This window comes from Hyla sarda, chromosome 5 (assembly GCF_029499605.1).
Source record: "Hyla sarda isolate aHylSar1 chromosome 5, aHylSar1.hap1, whole genome shotgun sequence".
NCBI classification, from domain to species: domain Eukaryota; kingdom Metazoa; phylum Chordata; class Amphibia; order Anura; family Hylidae; genus Hyla; species Hyla sarda.
In genome coordinates, this window is record NC_079193.1 from 164885552 (window position 1) to 164903751 (window position 18200).

At 45.3% G+C, this 18200-nt stretch overlaps 1 protein-coding gene and 1 long non-coding RNA gene across 4 annotated transcripts in view; one reads left to right on the forward strand and one right to left on the reverse strand.

The window, feature by feature from the left end:
- Nucleotides 1-18200, reverse strand: part of NPHP3 (nephrocystin 3) — a 118405-nt gene that overhangs the window by 3528 nt on the left and 96677 nt on the right. For all 3 annotated transcript variants that reach the window (XM_056520628.1, XM_056520627.1, XM_056520629.1), the window contains exons 26-28: nt 17734-17859; nt 13394-13509; nt 7613-7763 (exon numbers count right to left, since the gene is read on the reverse strand). In XM_056520628.1, coding sequence (XP_056376603.1) covers nt 7613-7763; nt 13394-13509; nt 17734-17859 — 393 coding nt within the window. The remainder of the gene's footprint in view (nt 1-7612; nt 7764-13393; nt 13510-17733; nt 17860-18200) is intronic.
- Nucleotides 8815-10065, forward strand: LOC130273584 (uncharacterized). The gene is made up of 3 exons (XR_008844052.1): nt 8815-8914; nt 9636-9775; nt 9855-10065. It is a non-coding gene; the product is annotated as an uncharacterized LOC130273584 (long non-coding RNA).

An 18200-nucleotide genomic window follows, 5' to 3' on the forward strand; every position in this document is an offset into this window, starting at 1 on the left:
ATCTCTAGTTTCCAGGCTTGACATTGCATTCAGTATATTGTAACAAATCATAGGTGAAAAATATTTCCCTACACCTTTCTAAGAAGAATTACCAGGATGATTTTCTGACTTCCAGGAGTGGATTCATTAGGGGACACAGTATAAGCTTCCTTGCCAACCATGGGATCACCTGTCATTGTGGACTGCTTACTCTGTTCCTATACATCTTATCCCCTATCCCCAGCAATCTCCAAACCGGCATTGTGGTGTTCAGAACATGGAAGCTTGGGGCTTCTGATTCATGACATCATGCCACACCCTATCCATTCATGTCTATAGAAGGGAGCGTGACGGCTGGCACACAACCATCACGCCCCCAGCCATAGACATGAATGGCGTGAGGTCACGGAAACTGAGGCCCCAAGCTACCGTGTTCGGATCGACGCAATGCCAGCACAGAGATTGCGGGGGGTCCCAGGGGCCGGACATCTTACCCCTTTTAAGTGGGCAAAAACTTCTTATATGTTGTACATCTTGGCAAAACATTAACCTTTCTAATATACTTCATAAGAAAATTTTATTCCCTTTTTTATAGAAATCATGGCTTATAACATCATGGCTTTGTCTAAGCTGAAGCACAGGCATGGACAAAGTCTAGTAAGTGATGGTGGGCTAGCACTCCTCTGTGCTCTCTCCTGTCTGATAGTACTCCTCTGTGCTCTCAGATAGGAGAGAGCACAGAGGAGTACTATCAGACAGGAGAGTGTACAGAGGAGTGCTGTCAGACAGGAGAGAGCACAGAGGAGTCCTATCAGACAGGAGAGCGCACAGAGGAGTCCTATCAGACAGGAGAGCGCACAGAGGAGTCCTATCAGACAGGAGAGCGCACAGAGGAGTCCTATCAGACAGGAGAGAGTACAGAGGAGTCCTATTAGACATGAGAGAGCACAGAGGAGTCCTATCCGACAGGAGAGAGCACAGAGGAATACTATCAGACAGGAGAGAGCACAGAGGAGTACTATCAGACAGGAGAGAGCAAAGAGGAGTCCTATCAGACAGGAGAGAGCCCAGAGGAGTACTATCAGACAGGAGAGAGCCCAGAGGAGTACTATCAGACAGGAGAGAGCACAGTGGAGTGCTATCAGACAGGAGAGAGCACAGAGGAGTCCTATCAGACAGGAGAGAGCACAGAGGAGTCCTATCAGACAGGAGAGAGCACAGTGGAGTGCTATCAGACAGGAGAGAGCACAGAGGAGTACTATCAGACAGGAGAGAGCACAGAGGAGTGCTAGCCCTCACTTACTGAACTTTGTCTATGCCTGTGCTTCAGCTTGGACAAAACCATGATGTTATAAGCCATGATTTCTATAAAAAGGGAATACAAATTTCTTGTATTTCTTGAAGTATATTAGAGAGGTTAAGATTTTGTCATGATATACAACATATAACAAGTTTTTGTATCTGGCAGTGCCCATTTAATCCACCAACCCTGCATCACAGCAGAAAAACAGGTGACCTCAAGACTACTGAAAATCTCACATGAGAACTGGAAGGACTTTGTCCTGTGTGGATGACTTCATGTGAACTAAAAGATTACCAACTATACATAAGAGCAGTTTTCCAACTTGTATGCCTCCAGCTGTTGCAAACCTACAACTCCCACCATGCCCGGATAGCTGGAGGCACGCTGGTTGGGAAAAATTGCATTGGAGCCTGGTTTCTCAACTCTGGGTACACCACGGGTTTAGCGGGGGTACGCGAAAGCCAGTATTTGACAGCGCACAGCCGCAGCAGCTCACTCTACAGTAGCGCCGCCCGAGCTGCGGCTACTGTAAGTGAGCTGCGTGGTTTCCAGGGAGACGTGTGACCTCCCCTGACGTTGCGAGGACTTGCCGCACAGCGCAGGAGGACGTCACACGTCAGTGCGGCCCCGCCGGACAGGACGCGCTGCATGAAGGAACACCACAGTGGACCGCAGGACGCCAGGTAAAACAACAGGTTAAAAACAACTGTATGGGCCAGAGGGGGGATGTATGAGACTGAGCACAAGGTATTAAGATGGAGGGGGGGGGGATGGTGAGTAATAAAGCACATGGCCTTATTTAATGCCTTGTGCTTTATTACTCCTCATCCCCCCCTCCGCCTTTATCCCTCTCCCCTTCCATCATAATCTCTTGCGCCATTTCCCCCCTCCATCTTAATCCCCTTGCGCCATTCCTCCTTCCTCTGATCTCCTTTTGCCATATCGGATAATAATGGCACAAGGGGATTAATATGGAGGGGGGGGGGGGGGAAATGGAAAAAGGGGATCAGAGGGAGGAGGGAATAACAACACAAGGGGATTAATATGGAGGGGGGGGGGGGAATAATCAACCCCCCCTCCATATTAATCCCCTTGTGTCATTATTCCCCACTCCCTCTGATCCCCTTTTGCCATTTCCCCCCCTCCATATTAATCCCCTTGTGCCATTATTATCCGATATGGCAAAAGGGGATCAGAGGAAGGAGGAATGGCGCAAGGGGATTAAGATGGAGGGGGGAATAATTGCACAAGGGGATAAAGATGGAGGGGAAATAATTGCACAAGGGGATAAAGATGGAGGGGGGGGGGGGGGGGGAAATGGCGCAAGAGGATCAGAGGCAGGGAGGAATAATGGCACAAGAGATTAAGATGGAGGGGGGGTGATTATTCCCCCCTCCATTTTAATCCCTTTGTGCCATTATTCCCCCTCCATCTTAATTCCCTTTTGCCATATTGGATAATAATGGGGATCTGAGGGAGGGGGGAATATTGGCACAAGGGGATTAAGATGGAGGGGGAATAATAGCACAGGGGGATTAAGATGGAAGGGGATGCATTAGTATAAAGGTGAATATGCCTTTTGTCTGCGCGTCCCCCCCCCCCCCCCCCCCAAAAAAAAAAAAAAAACAACGGGGACATACTTTCAGCCTTTGGGGGGGTACAGTCGCCAGAAAGGTTGATAACCACTGCATTAGAGCATGTCATTTTCTGGTGGTCTCAGTGGTGGTCAAATGGCCCTGCTGCAGTAATGAAATGCATGGATGCAGCTGAGCTGTGAAGAGGTAAGTGACTCTGCAGGAATGTTGCTGGTGAGTTAGTGCCCTAAAAACTAATCTGCAGTCCTTTTTAAGGGGTACTCCGCTGCTAAGTGTTTGGAACAAACTGTTCTGAATACTGGAGCCGGGACCTTGTGACGTCACGCCCCGCCCCCTCAATGCAAGTCTATGGGAGGGGGCGTGACAGCCGCCACGCCCCCTCCCATAGACTTGCATTGAGGGGGCAGGGTGTGACATAATGAGGGGGCGGGGCTATGACGTCACAAGCTACCGGCTCCAGCGTTTGGAACAGCAGAGTACCCCTTTAAGTCCTATCTAAAGCTGTCCCTTGCTAATCCTTATTTCTCTGGTTAGCTATTCCCTTATGTCAGTGTTTCCCAACCAGGGTGCCTCCAGATGTTGCCAAACTACAACTCCCAGTATGCCTGGACAGCCTTTGGCAGCCTATGGCTCTCCAGGCATTCTAGGAATTGTAGTTTTGCAACACCTGGAGGCACCCTGGTTGGGAAACACTGCCTTATGTAATGCTGTTATACAGATGTAAGGAAAATATGAATAATGTACTTGTTAGTAAATGGTGGCGGGGGGATATTCAAAGAATTTAGCACCACTTTTTTTTGCATTAGCTGCGCCACATTTTCTTAAAATGTGGCGCACACTATTAGCGCCAAATATTCAGATATTTAGCACCTGATTTAGCACCTGATTTTTGTGCTATTAGCAGCCTATTTTCGAAGGTTTAGCACCACTTTCTGGCACACAAAGTGTCACAGCTAATACCAATTATACCTGGTGTAAATGATTTGCTTTTTGTGCTATTTGATTCAAATTTTCAAAAGCCCAAACAAACTTCCGCAAATGAGACGCAGTTAACAATCTTTGCGGTGCAAAATAAAGAGCCCTAATAACACAAGTCTTTAAATATTCCCCCTCGGGGTCCCCAGATGCAATGATCAATGGATTTGTCACGTCAATTTTTTTTCTGGGAAGGTGGGGACAGCAGCATGGCGGTTACATTCAATGGCTTGAAGTGTAATTTCATCTTAAAACAATAGTTTAAAGTTACAGGGACTTAAAGGGGTACTGCAGTGCAGGACAATATTTTCACTAATATAAAGGATAGGGTATAAGTGTCTGATCGGGGGGGGGGGGGGATCTGATCAGTGGGACTCCCCGTGATCTCCTGCCTGGCATCCAGATCTCACGGAGCGATCTCCACTCTGTGCAAGGAGACTGCGGACCCACGCACTAAGTAGTTGTCAATACGCCCCTCCATGCATTTCTATGGAAGAGCCGGAGATCCATGAACGCTGTATATCCGGCTCTCCCATAGAGATGCATGGAGGTGGCGTGTAGGCCATCGCTTTGTGCTTTGGCCGACACAGCTCCTTTCAAGAAAAGAGCTAGGGTGTCATGCGGGAGATTGTGGGGGGTCCCAGCGGTGGGCCCCCTAGAATGAGACACTTATCACCTATCCTTTGGGATAAGGCCCTTCAGGGCTTCTAGTTTTTGCCTGTTGTCATAAAAATATTCTGCAGGCCCAAACTCCCCACAAAGACATCTACATTCACTGTGTCAGTAAGGCGAGGGAACATATTAAAGGGGTTGTGTGCTGCCCTGGAGTTCGGAGTTCCACTCACAGCGTCCGGAAGTTCATTACTCCAAACGCTGTGTGCGGGCTTCCGTGTTCGCAGCCGCCGGGAGTGACGTCACGCCCGACCCCTTCGTGACGTCTCGCCCGCCCCATCAACGAAAGTCTATGGGAAGGGAGCGCGACTGCTGTCACGCCCCCTTCCCATAGACTTTGGTAGAGGGGGGCGGGCGTGACGTCACGAAAGGGCTGGGCGTGACGTCACGCCCGGCGGCTGCGAACACGGAAGCCCGCACACAGCGTTTGGAGTAATGAACTTCCGGACGCTGTGAGCGGAGCCCGAACTGCAGGGCAGCGCACAACCCCTTTAATGTATATGGTGATTAGATTTACACAAGGACTAAAGGACACAAAGTTGTCAGTACTTTTCCCCTGGATGATGGAAAGGGTTATTGTATATAGTTTTTTTTAAAGGGGTTATCCAGGAAAAAAGTTTTTTTTATATATCAACTGGCTCCAGAAAGTTAAACAGATTTGTAAATCACAGTGTGAATTCGGGTAGAAAAACAGACATGGTGCACATCTACAATCTTGTATAATGATCTGATTGCTTCTCAGCATAATATCAAAAACTAACAGGTTGTTAGTATACATTTTTGATCAAAAAGTACAAGCCCACTCGCCACGTCAAGGCCACCTATCCAGAGTGGGTCCCTAACGTCCCTAGCATAAAATGGCGCAGCACCGGGCGGCGACCACCACCGCCGCGACACCAATGCCCACAGGGGGGAACGACCCACCGGCAGAGCGGACCCAATGCCACTCAAACCAGTCTATGGGCCGCACCGCCCCCCCCCCGCAGACACGGTGCCACGGCAGCAACGGACACCGCACAGCACCACACCAGTGTGAACAAGGTGTAATAGCTCAGCCCAACCCTATATAAGTAGTAGTTAGCTACACATGGGCCATTTCTTTCCTAGCAGCCTCCCAGTCTGACTATTACCTCCCAGTCTGACTAGTAAAGTATTACACCTTGTTCACACTGGTGTGGTGCTGTGCGGCGTCCGTTGCTGCCGTGGCGCCGTGTCTGCGGGGGGGTGAGGCCCATAGACTGGTTTGAGTGGCATTGGGGCCACTCTGCCGGTGGGTCGTTCCCCCCTGTGGGCATTGGTGTCGCGGTGGTCGCCGCCCGGTGCTGCGACATTTTATGCTAGGGACGTTAGGGACCCACTCTGGATAGGTGGCCTTGACGTGGCGAGTGGGCTTGTACTTTTTGATCAAAAATGTATACTAACAACCTGTTAGTTTTTGATATTATGCTGAGAAGCAATCAGATCATTATACAAGATTGTAGATGTGCACCATGTCTGTTTTTCTACCCAAATTCACAGATTTGTAAATTACTTCTATAAAAAAATCTTAATCCTTTCAGTACTTATGAGCTTCTGAAGTTGAGTTGTTCTTTTCTGTCTAAGTGCTCTCTGATGACGTGTCTCGGGAACCGCCCAGTTTAGAAGTGGTTTGCTATGGGGATTATCTTCTAAACTGGGCGGTTCCCGAGACACGTGTCATCAGAGAGCACTTAGACAGAAAAGAACAACTCAACTTCAGAAGCTCATAAGTACTGAAATGATTAAGATTTTTTTATAGAAGTAATTTACAAATCTGTTTAACTTTCTGGAGCCAGTTGATATATAAAAAAATTTTTTTTTTCCTGGATAACCCCTTTAACCCTTATTGTATAAGGGTTCTTTGTACAGATTAAGGGCCCAAATATCTATTTCCAGTACTTACAATGTAATAGTTTGACGAATAAGGAACCTGGATTATAAATGCACAGGATAGGTGATAGGTTTGATTTGATTTTTAGTGAGCATTTCTGTAAGGTTTGTATATGTACACTCAGAATTGTAAAGTGCTGCAAAATATGTTTGCTCAATACTATTATTATAAGTGTCTGACTGGACATGTACCAAAACCAACTTTGAGAACAGACGTCCCATGTTCCCGAGTTGGGACAGCAGTCAAGCTTGCACACCTCTGTTCAATTCAAACTTTATAGACTTGCAGAGATTCTGAAAAGAGTGCATGTATGCTTAAAGGGGTACTCCAGCCCTAAGACATCTTATCCCCTATCCAAAGGATAGGGGATAAGATGCCTGATTGTGGGGGTCCAGCCACTGGGGACCCCTGCAATCTTTCATGCAGCACCCCGCTATCATCCGCATCCGGAGCGAACATTGTTCTGGGTCTGATGAATCACGATCACTGGGCCGGAGTATCGTGACGTCACGCTCCGCCCCCTCAATGCAAGCCTATGGGAGGGGATGTGGATAGGGGATAAGATGTCTTAGGGCTGCTCTACCCCTATAGCCAATGCTACATTCAATTTTGTGTCATGGAACCCATCATCTGTGGGGCAGATCCCTACTCTTTATGATATATGATAAGTCTTGATTATGGGAAAACCCCTTTAGGGCTTGCTTATCATAAAAGGCTCCAATAAAACATTAAATAAAATATTGGACAGTATGATTTGTGACACTTGTGACCTTGCTTGGTTTATTATAGAAACTGAGATGCATAGTGTATAGCTTATATCTGTGGTAATGGATGAAGAGGAGAGACAGCACCGATCAAATCAGCATGTGCAGGTGATCATCCGGGAATGCCAACCCGGAAAGGCATACAGAAATTCAGAGTAGATACAGCACCAAATAGCTGAGGACTCAGGCTGGTAGATGGAGCAAGACTTTATTTGCCATCCATGTGCACATGGATGGCAAATAAAGTCTTGCTCCATCTACCAGCCTGAGTCCTCAGCTATTTGGTGCTGTATCTACTCTGAATTTCTTTATATCTGTGGTAGCTATGATAGAGGTCAGGCATGTTTTCATCTAGTTTTAGAGCCCACATTGTGTGAATATATCAGAGTTAATATTATTCCGTAAATGCATTTACTGGTAAAGTGTTCCTGAGACTGTATGTGTCGCCTCCGCTAGAAGAATGGCCAGAGGGAGCCTTCGTGCCTACTACAGAGGTGTCTGCTTCTTTGATTTCCATTGCTCTTTTATAAAGCTCTGCTGCTTTCTCAAAATCCCCTTCTTCATACCTGTTAAAACATGTAGAAAACAACTTCTTTTATTTGTTGTCACACCAAACCAAAAGAAAAAGTTTTGACCTAACTTAGACCTAGATCATAGACTACTTTTTTTTTAACAGTTATAAATAATTACGTATAGTTTAGGCGTTTTGTGCAGAATATCAGATCTAACAAAAAGTGTTGGTTTTGTAGTAATCCTTGCTTCCCTCAGTCCATTCAGCAGCACAACATGTGGAAAATTCTCTGCCCCGTCAGCTGATATGACAGGTAGATTTTAATTGAATGAAGCCTGAGCCTATATTATAAGCCCCACGCTCCACCCCAATCGTGTAATTTACAAGTATTAACAACCAACTAAATAATATGGGAGAGAGCCTTGTGCTGCTAAATGGAATAAGGGAAACTAGGTTTTCTACAAAATCACCACTTTCCATACATCCTCATTTAGCAGCACATGCGGGATATAGAAATCCCTTAAGGAGGGACACTGACTGCCAATGGACCAAAGGTCACCTCCTCTGAACATTTTTACTAAAATCTCTGTAATGAAAATGGAAGGTATAAGAAGAGGCCAATGAAGCCACAATACAAATATATGGATAGAGATGATCTTCTGCTACAGAAACGTTTTTAGAGGCATCAAAGATCGGTTGCAATGGGCAACTGCACCACTCTTCCTCTACACAGGTGTTGATAAACCTTCTCCATAGTCTCTGTAATCCAAAATGCTATGAAAATCTCGGACACTTTTTTCCCGTTAGAATCAGCCATACAGAGGAGGAGGTTATTGTCTTTACCGAAGGAGGACGCCTTAGCTACATAAATATTTAAAGGAAATCTGTCACCCGTGTCACCTGCACTAATCTGTCAGTACCGACAGGTAGTGCAGGTGACACTGATGACAACGGTACTTACCTTTTCGTGCAGGGGATCTCCGGTCCCGTTTCGTGCAGGGGATCTCCGGTAATCTTATCCGTTAGCTCCAGCTCCGGGCACCCGGCTTGGGGCATGGGCGGAGCTTAGTGATGTCACCACTGCTGCTTTCTGCTGGGTTCTGCTGCTAGAGAACACCTGCCGTGACGTCACTAAACTCCACCCAGGCCCGGAGCTGAAGCTAACTGAAAAGATTACAGGAGATCTTCGCCACTGAAGGAGACAAGGTAAGTACCGTTCTCATCAGTGTCAGCAGTGACGCTGGTGACAGATTTCCTTTAAAATATGTGCCAGATCAAGTGTCTGAAAAAATGTGACAAAGTTTGGGTTCCATGGTTGTTGCTAGCTTTCTCTACGGATCCTCCGACTCGGCGTGCATCTCTTACTTAAAATGGCTATATGGGTGCTGAGAAACTCATAAGGAACGGCTGGTTAGGTGTGTGTGTGTGTGTGTGTGAATGGTATTGTCTGTGGTTTTGTCCTCGTGTGGTGTTCTCTTGTGTGGGATTTATGGGAACTGTTTATGTGTCTGTTATTCAGTTACTTGAAAATCCAATAAAAATATGTTTTAAATAAAAAATAAAGAAATATATGTGCCAGATCTAGACAGCTCTACTGAGTGTCACTAACGGAAGAAGGATCATCCTGCTGAAATGGAAGACCTATTACCCTAATGATGGTCTGAGTAGAAGGAACTTCAAGTCAGAAGTAAGGAAGAAACCTTAAAATGACTTGATCAATATAAACACAGATATAAGGCTCTACATAGTAAAGGCCTGCAGTTCACCCACTTTTTTTTGCTGGGGTAATGGCCAGAAGAAAAGTCAGTATTCTTGTTAGATTTTCTAAGGAACATTTTTCCAGGGGTTCAAAGGGCTGCTGGCAGAGAGATTGAAGAACTAAGGTAAGGTCCCAAGGGGCTACATGATTTATTCCTTTATGCCTTAGCTTACGGACTGCCCTAATGAACCTCTTCACGAAGAATGGTGTACCCCAAAACAAGCAGATAAAGCAGCAAGATGCACCTAGTGGAAGGGCTTAGACCCATGTCCAAGTTGGACTGCAGGAATTCCAACATGCTGGAACAGGTAGGAGGATCCACAGAAAGCTGAAGAGGTAGTTTGCATCAGTCTAAATCCTTTTTTCATTCATAATTTGCATTTGTAGATGGACCTCTAGAATGACTTGGCGTCTTAATAAAAACCACAGTGAATTCAGAAGGCCACAGGATTTAGAGACCGCTTCTACAGCACCATCAGCCCCTTCTCAACGTGTTAGCCAGAACATTCAGAGCTCCGAGCATGTAGGTTGCATGGAGATGGAGGACAAAGAATTCCGGCAGTTGGCTAATTTGAGCAGCCTCTTATTAAAGGAGCCAACCTTGTCCCTACCTGACAATTCATGTAATCTGCTGCCGTAGTGTTGTTTGTTGCTGAGGAAGGAAGTAATTAAGCACAAGATAAGCTGCCCTTAGTTTCCTGACATTTGAGGGAATGGTGCTTTCCTCTGGGGTCTAGCTGGGATGCATCATAGGTAAGATAATGCCAGTGAATTGAAGCAACGGACCCCTCATTGGGAGGATCCTGCCACCAATCTAGAGACTGCCTCACAGTCAGAGAGAGGAGACACAGCTTGTTCAAACCCTCCTGAGTCTTGTTCTATCTTCACAGAAACTTTAACTGGAGGGGTCTAAGATGGCTCCTGGACCAACGTATGGTCTTTAGTGAGAAATCCCTCAGGTATAGAACCCTGCATATTGTTCTGAGAGGTACTCTTCTTGCTATCTGCAGAGGGATAACAGCCTGTCGAATTCCTAAGGATGCATCAGAGGAAGAAGATTTTCTGAGTTTATCAGATATTCTAGGAGAATGAGCTCTGTTGAAGGAACAATCAGATTTTCCCAGTCTAGCTCTCTGAGTAGGGATAGAGTCTGATGAAGTTAGTCTTGGATAGTGGTGACAGAGTTGGCTTATCAGAGCCAATCCTCTAGATAGGGTACTATAGAGATACCTCTTAATATTAAAGATGCTGTCATAGAAGAGAAGATCTTTGTGAACACAAAGAGGGTGGTACTGATGCCAAAAAAGAGAGTTGTAAACTGGAGGTGTCTAACCATCCCTTGAATAAACACAGTAATTCTTTGTTATCTGTGAGAGTCTTGGGCTATTGGCACATAAAAATATCTATATTGTAGATCATTCAACACCAAAATAACAAAGAATTTCTTCCATTCTGAAGCGCCATTTTGCTAAAAAGTGATTCAGATGCTTAGTGCCCCTCTATAATAATACAATAATTTCCTGATGGCTTGGAAACAAGAAAGAATTATCTTGAGCAGACACAGGAACTTCTATTAGGACTCCCATACTGAGGAATTAGAGGTGGTGGTATCTAGACACAATAGTTTGTCTAATGGTATCCTAAAAATCACTATGTATCGGTCTCAAGGAGCATGCAAAAACGGTATAGCTTTCTGTTTGTTATCATTTACAAGATCCATATATCTGGAACTGGTTTTCTAAGCTGAAAACAAAAATGTCAGCCGCCCTCCGACAGTTATCCTGGCAACAGAACTCCCTTGCTGGCTCAGTCTAGTAAACCCCATGGGATTCTCTGTTTCCTCCTCTGCCTTGTCTGTTGGAACAACCTTGACTTTTATGCTATCTGTGAGAAGAACATCCTCAAAAAAGGTTCCTATTACAACCTCCAAATGCCTGAGAAGCTTTCCCCCTTTTTGTCAGAGAGGTACTCCATAATATCAGCCAACTCTGCCCCATGCAGGCGCCGAGGGTTAAACTCAATGCCACACTAATTATTCTTAAAGTTTTAGCCGCCATCAAAGGCTTGACCGAAATTGCTTTTCTCCCTGCAGTAGATAGGAAAATAATTCAAGCTGCCGATATAGTTTGAGATATGGAAGCATCTGTGAGGCCCCTTTCAGGCTACCGTTATCCTCCTGTAAAAATCTCCAGCATGAACTCCTGTCAGTCCTGAAAACGGCCATCAAAAAATCCCATTCATGTCAATAGGATTTTTTGACCATCCTTTAGCATCTGTTATGTCCCGTTATGACAAAAATCCGTTATTTTTGACAGCACAAAAGACGGTGCATTGAAGTCTATGGGTGACTGATGTTTACAAATGACATCAGTTATTTTATGTTCTGTTATGATCTATTATTGCTACTGAGCATGCTCTGTACAGCATCACAACCAGGAAGTCACCTGGAATTAAAATAACGGACTATAACGGGTGATAACGGATGGCACATGTCCGTTATTTTGACAGAATGTCCATCAAAATTGGTCATCAGTTATCATCCATTGTATTTAGTTATTTCATCCATTGCTGTCAGAATGCAGGAACATAACGGATGTCAGAATGCAGGAACATAACGGTAGTGTGAAAGGGGCCTTAGAAAGTCAATAGCTGAATCCATCCATTTCAGAGAAAACAGCAGCTCGTCCCTTGGCACTCCAGGTATGACATCCTCCTGGTATCTATCTCCTGAGTGCCGTGAGGATAATGTAGGAGGCCATACTGATCCTAGTTTGGAACCCTGCTAAAATATAGCTTTATCCTAGCGCATTCTCTGCATGTCCATCCATTGGATCTTCAAAACTAGACCAGTCCTCAGATGGTATTACCGTGTGCCTTCATAACATTTCACCTTTCAAAGGGAACATAGTTTTGAAATTTGACAGGGCGTCATCCACTTTGAAAGCCCTATGCCCCCTAGAGGTGGCTTATTCCCTGCTACAGTCTCCAGGTTCTCTGACCGGAATGGCCTAATGAGGAATACAGTCTTATCTGATTTCTGTCTGTGGAGGGAACACAACATATTTTCCCTTGAGAAAGAGGACTTAAATTCACCCTTGAGCACTGAAGAGCGGATGAACTCTTTGACCCATGCGAATACATCTCTCACCAATATAGCAACAGCAGAAGTCAACATTGCAGCACTCAAAAATACTAAAGTGTCCAGAGAAGAGAGAGAGAAAGCAGCCGGTCTATATACTTTAGGAACCTGCCACAGGACAGGACACACCGCCACAATGACAGCCAGCCCAAATGCACGTGCACTGTAGCCTACCCCACTAGGAAGGTAACTTACCCATGACCTGTGCCTAGAGGAGAGAGAGTGTAATGGTGCAAAACAACTATCTCCACTACCAGTAAACTTATTTTCGGTGGCAGATGCCTATATATAGAGGCAGTAGGGGTTACTTTATAGCCAGCAGGGAGAGAGAAATGCTTGTCTAATCCATACACAGAATGCTACCAACACCTGCAGGAACAAAAAAGTTAACTTGTTAAAAACATAATATATAAAATAGATGCAGCACCAGTCCTACAACCATTAGGAAAGAAATAAACATAATGTGGGCGGAGCTTGGGGCTCATTATATAGGTTCAATCTTCATCCATTAAAATTCTATGTGTCCTATCAGCTTGCAGGGTGGAAAATTTCCCACATGTTGTGCTGCTGAATGGACTAGGGGATTACTTCAAAACCAACTTTTTGTTAGATCTGATATTTTGTACAAAAGCCTTTATTCACTTACTGTGAATTTACCAAGCACATCTGCTGGAAGCTTGTTCCAAGCATCTACTAAAATGTAATTTTCTGACATTGCTTCTAATCTTTCCCCCAACTACAACCTTAGATTGTGCCCCCCTTGTTCTACCAAATGACATATCATTACCTTAATAAGGCAAGGTTTTTCAGGGTTTCTCCTACCCTTGGGTGCATCCGACCAAGACTATCTTCATAAATCTTCATGGCACGCTCATATAGAGGTAAGGCTTCCACTTGTTTTTTCTGAAATGACAAACATTCTTACATTGTTAAGAAAAACAACTATGTGAAGTCCCTTTCAAAAAATGATTGTGCTAGTGTTGTTTACAGCACACGCCTTGACAGAAACAAGAGAAGAGCAAGCAGGATAGGGATAACTAGCTGCTAAGGCTGCTTCCACACTATGAGCTTCTCCCGTTAATACACGTACGTTAGAAACATAATTATTAACACACGTTAAACAACCCCATTCAAGTCGTACGTTAGTTGTGACGGGAGAAATAATGCACTAATTTTTCGCACGTCACAAGAAACGGGTATATTAACGTATGTTATTTTTAACATTGAAGTCTATGGCTGACATACGTTAGAAAATACACCCGTTAATGCCCGTTATTATAAAACGGACATTATTTTTACTGAGCATGCTCAGAAGAGGTGACATCAGTAGACTCCTGCAGTGCTGAGGGACTACTACTACTCCCATCATGGAACAGACTTGTTTCCATGCTGGGAGTAGTAATTCCCCACTGCAGGAGTCTGCCAGTGGCTGGGGAGGTTACATTAGTGTTTGTACTACTACCCCCATCATGGAACAGACTCTGTTCCATGATGGGGGTTGTAGTACAGGGGCTGAGGGATTGATCGCACCGGGTCTCACTTCTGACACCCGATGCGATCAGAAGTTATTAAGCAGGGGAGCGGTGGCAGATGCCTATATATAGAGGCAGCAGGGGTTACTTTATAGCCAGCAGGGAGAGAGAAATGCTTGTCTAATCCATACACAGAATGCTACCAACACCTGCAGGAACAAAAAAGTTAACTTGTTAAAAACATAATATATAAAATAGATGCAGCACCAGTCCTACAACCATTAGGAAAGAAATAAACATAATGTGGGCGGAGCTTGGGGCTCATTATATAGGTTCAATCTTCACCCGTTAATGCCCGTTATTATAAAACGGACATTATTTTTACTGAGCATGCTCAGAAGAGGTGACATCAGTAGACTCCTGCAGTGCTGAGGGACTACTACTACTCCCATCATGGAACAGACTTGTTTCCATGCTGGGAGTAGTAATTCCCCACTGCAGGAGTCTGCCAGTGGCTGGGGAGGTTACATTAGTGTTTGTACTACTACCCCCATCATGGAACAGACTCTGTTCCATGATGGGGGTTGTAGTACAGGGGCTGAGGGATTGATCGCACCGGGTCTCACTTCTGACACCCGATGCGATCAGAAGTTATTAAGCAGGGGAGCGGGCGGCATGGTCCACAACCCTGAGATCACAATGTATTTTTTACTTTCATTTTTAAATTCCCCGCAGGGGGATCCCTGAATGGCTGGTACTGAGGAGCCAATCAGGGATCCCCCTGGGGTTTTAAAAATGGACAATGTGAGGGGGGGGGGGCATAGAGCGCTATATATCTAGCCCCCGCCAGCGCATGAATAAAAATATGACCCCCGCCAGCGCATTTATAAGTATATATCTATACCCCTGCCAGCGCATACTGTGACCCCGCCAGCACATTTATAAGTATATATCTATACCCCCGCCAGCGCATACTATGACCCCGCCAGCGCATTTGTCCTAATTTTCTATTGCAGCGCTATAAGTGACAACCATACCTATCAGAACGTATTCAGCAGTGGCCCGGCCAGATGATCCTGACAGATATACTATTCATTCATAGCGCCGGCAGCTGTATATGTATATAGATGTGCTGGGGGGGGCAGACATATAGCGTTATCTGCCCCCACAGTGCTTCTATATACATATGCAGCTACCGCGATATGAATGAATTGTATACCTGTCAGGATCAACTGGCCGGGCGGCTGCTGGATGCGCTCCTGACATATATACAGCGTTATACATGACAAGTATATGTGTCAGGAGCGCATCCAGCAGCCGCCCGGCCAGATGATCCTGACAGGTATACAATTCATTCATATCGCGGCAGCTGCATATGTATATAGAAGCTCTGTGGGGGCAGATAATGCTATCTGCCCCCCCCCCCCCCGCCAGCACATCTAGATACATATACAGCTGCCGGCGCTATGAATGAATAGTATATCTGTCAGGATCATTTGGCCGGACCGCTGATGAATACGTTCTGATAGGTATGGTTGTCATGTCACATATAGCTGCAATAGAAAATTAGGACAAATGCGCTGGCGGGGGGGTATAGATATATTCTTATATAAATATTCATATTTTTATTAATGCGCTGGCGGGGGCTAGATATATAGCACTCTATGCCAACCCCCCCCCCCCCCCCAATAAACACTCTTATTATACATATGTCCCCGCACATTGTCCATTTTTAAAACCCCAGGGATCCCTGATTGGCTCCTCAGTACCGGCCATTCAGGGATCCCCGCGGGGAATTTAAAAATGAAAGTAAAAAATACATCTTGATTGCAGGGTTGCGGAGCCAGCTCCCCTGCTTAATAACTTCTGATCGCATCGGGTGTCAGAAGTAAGACCCGGTGCGATCAATCCCTCAGCCCCTGTACTACAACCCCCATCATGGAACAGACTCAGTTCAATGATGGGAGTAGTAGTAAAAACACTAATGCAGCCTCCCCAGCTGTCTGCAGACTCCCGCTGCTAAGGATTTACTACTCCCATCATGGAAACAAGTCTGTTCCATGATGGGAGTAGTAGTAGTCCTGGCTGTGGGAGTCTGTAGACAGAGGTGTAAAAACGTCCAGTACATGACGGATGTTTTGTAGCATCCCTTAATTCACCCGTTATTAAACGTCTGTTAATAATACATAATAACATACGTTTATTAATGGGTGAACTTCATAGTGTGAAAGCAGCCTAACTGTTAACTTTGTTGGCATTCAACAGCTAAGACCCTCGCAGACCATAAGAACAAAGGTCAATTGTCCTCTGAGTGAATTAAGTGGCAGCGAGCAAGTCTGGTCACTGCTCCATTAACTATTTATGGAACTTTTAAACATAGCAGCACTTGGCAATGTTTGTAAGTCCCATGAAGAATGAATGGGGCAGAGGTTAAAGGGGTACTCCGGTGGAAAACATATTTTTTTTAAATCAAGTGGTGCCAAAAAGTTAAACAGATTTGTAAATTACTACTATTAACAAATCTTAATCCTTCCAGTACTTATCAGCTGCTGTATACTACAGAGGAAGTTGTATAGTTCTTTTCTGTCTCTGTGCTCTCTGGTCACACCTCTGTCCATGTCAGGAACTGTCCACAGCAGGAAACTATCCCCATAGCAAACCTCTCCTGCACTGGACAGTTCCTGACATGGACAGAGGTCTCAGCAGAGAGCACTGTGGACAAACAGAAAATAACTATACAACTTCCTCTGGAGCATACAGCAGCTGATAAGTACTGGAAGGATTAAGATGTTTAAATAGAAGTAATTTACAAATCTGTTTAACTTTCTGGCACCAGTTGATTAGAAAAAATGTGTTTTCCACCAGAGTACCTCTTTAAAGGGCTTCTCCGGTGCTTAAACATCTTATCCCCTATCCAAAGGATAGGGGATAAGATGCCTGATCGCGGGAGTCCCGCAGCTGGGGATACCCGGGATCATGCACGCGGCACCCCTTTTGTAATCAGTCCCCGGAGTGTGTTCGCTCCGGGACTGATTACCGGCGACTACAGGGCGGGCGGCGTGTGACGTCACGCTCCGCCCCGCAATGCAAGCCTACGGGAGGGGGCGTGATAGCTATCACTCCCCGACCCGTAGGCTTGCATTGAGGGGCGGAGCGTGATGTCACGCGCCGCCCGCCCTGTAGTCGCCGGTAATCAGTCCCGGAGCGAACACACTCCGGGGACTGATTACAAAAGGGGTGCCGCGTGCATGATCCCGGGGGTTCCCAGCGGCGGGACTCCCGCGATCAGGCATCTTATCCCCTATCCTTTGAATAGGGGATAAGATGTTTAAGCCCTGGAGAACCCCTTTAAGCATGCTTTTAAAGAGCTCAACATTGTCCTGTTCCTCTGTTTCTCTATTCCTTTGAGAAATGTATGAAAAAATTTATATCTGGGTTTTTCAATTTGGGAGGAGGGGACGTCCCTACACTTGCTTACAATGTACAATCAGTCTTGGAAGGGTTAATCTGTGTAAGGTCAATAACTATTTGGCAAAGGGAATGGTAACATCCAATTTTACATTTATTAATAAACTTCTGGGATGAATAACAGCCAAAGAGTTGACAGCAACTCTTTTAGAAGTAGTAGTTTTAGTAGCTACAAAGGCTTACTTACCATTTGACAGTATAATACAGCAAGATTTACCAAGGCAGTTGCAACACTGGGGTGTTTTGGGCCAAATGACTTCTGACGGATTTCCACAGCCAGTTCATAAAGAGGCGACGCCTTATCAAGCTTTCCCTGGGAGGGTAGGAAGACAACAAAAAACATAAATGTAGAAATCGATTGCAAAAAATGTTACCTACCTATTAGCAGAGCCGAGGTTGTCAGCTGTTTTGCTCACACCTCCTTATTACCAATAATATGCCAGTTTTGTCAAATTGAATGACCATGTATGGGGATGTGAGGACAAATAATTAGCTGTTTTATTACATATATGGTTAAATTTACTAATAAGTGTTATATTCAGTCAGAAAGTGTATAGTAACCAAACAAGTGTGGACTACCATTGCTTGCTGACCACTAGTCTGTAGCAGCTTAGCCGTTGACATGGTTAGAACTGACCTTTGAGTAGCTGTGGT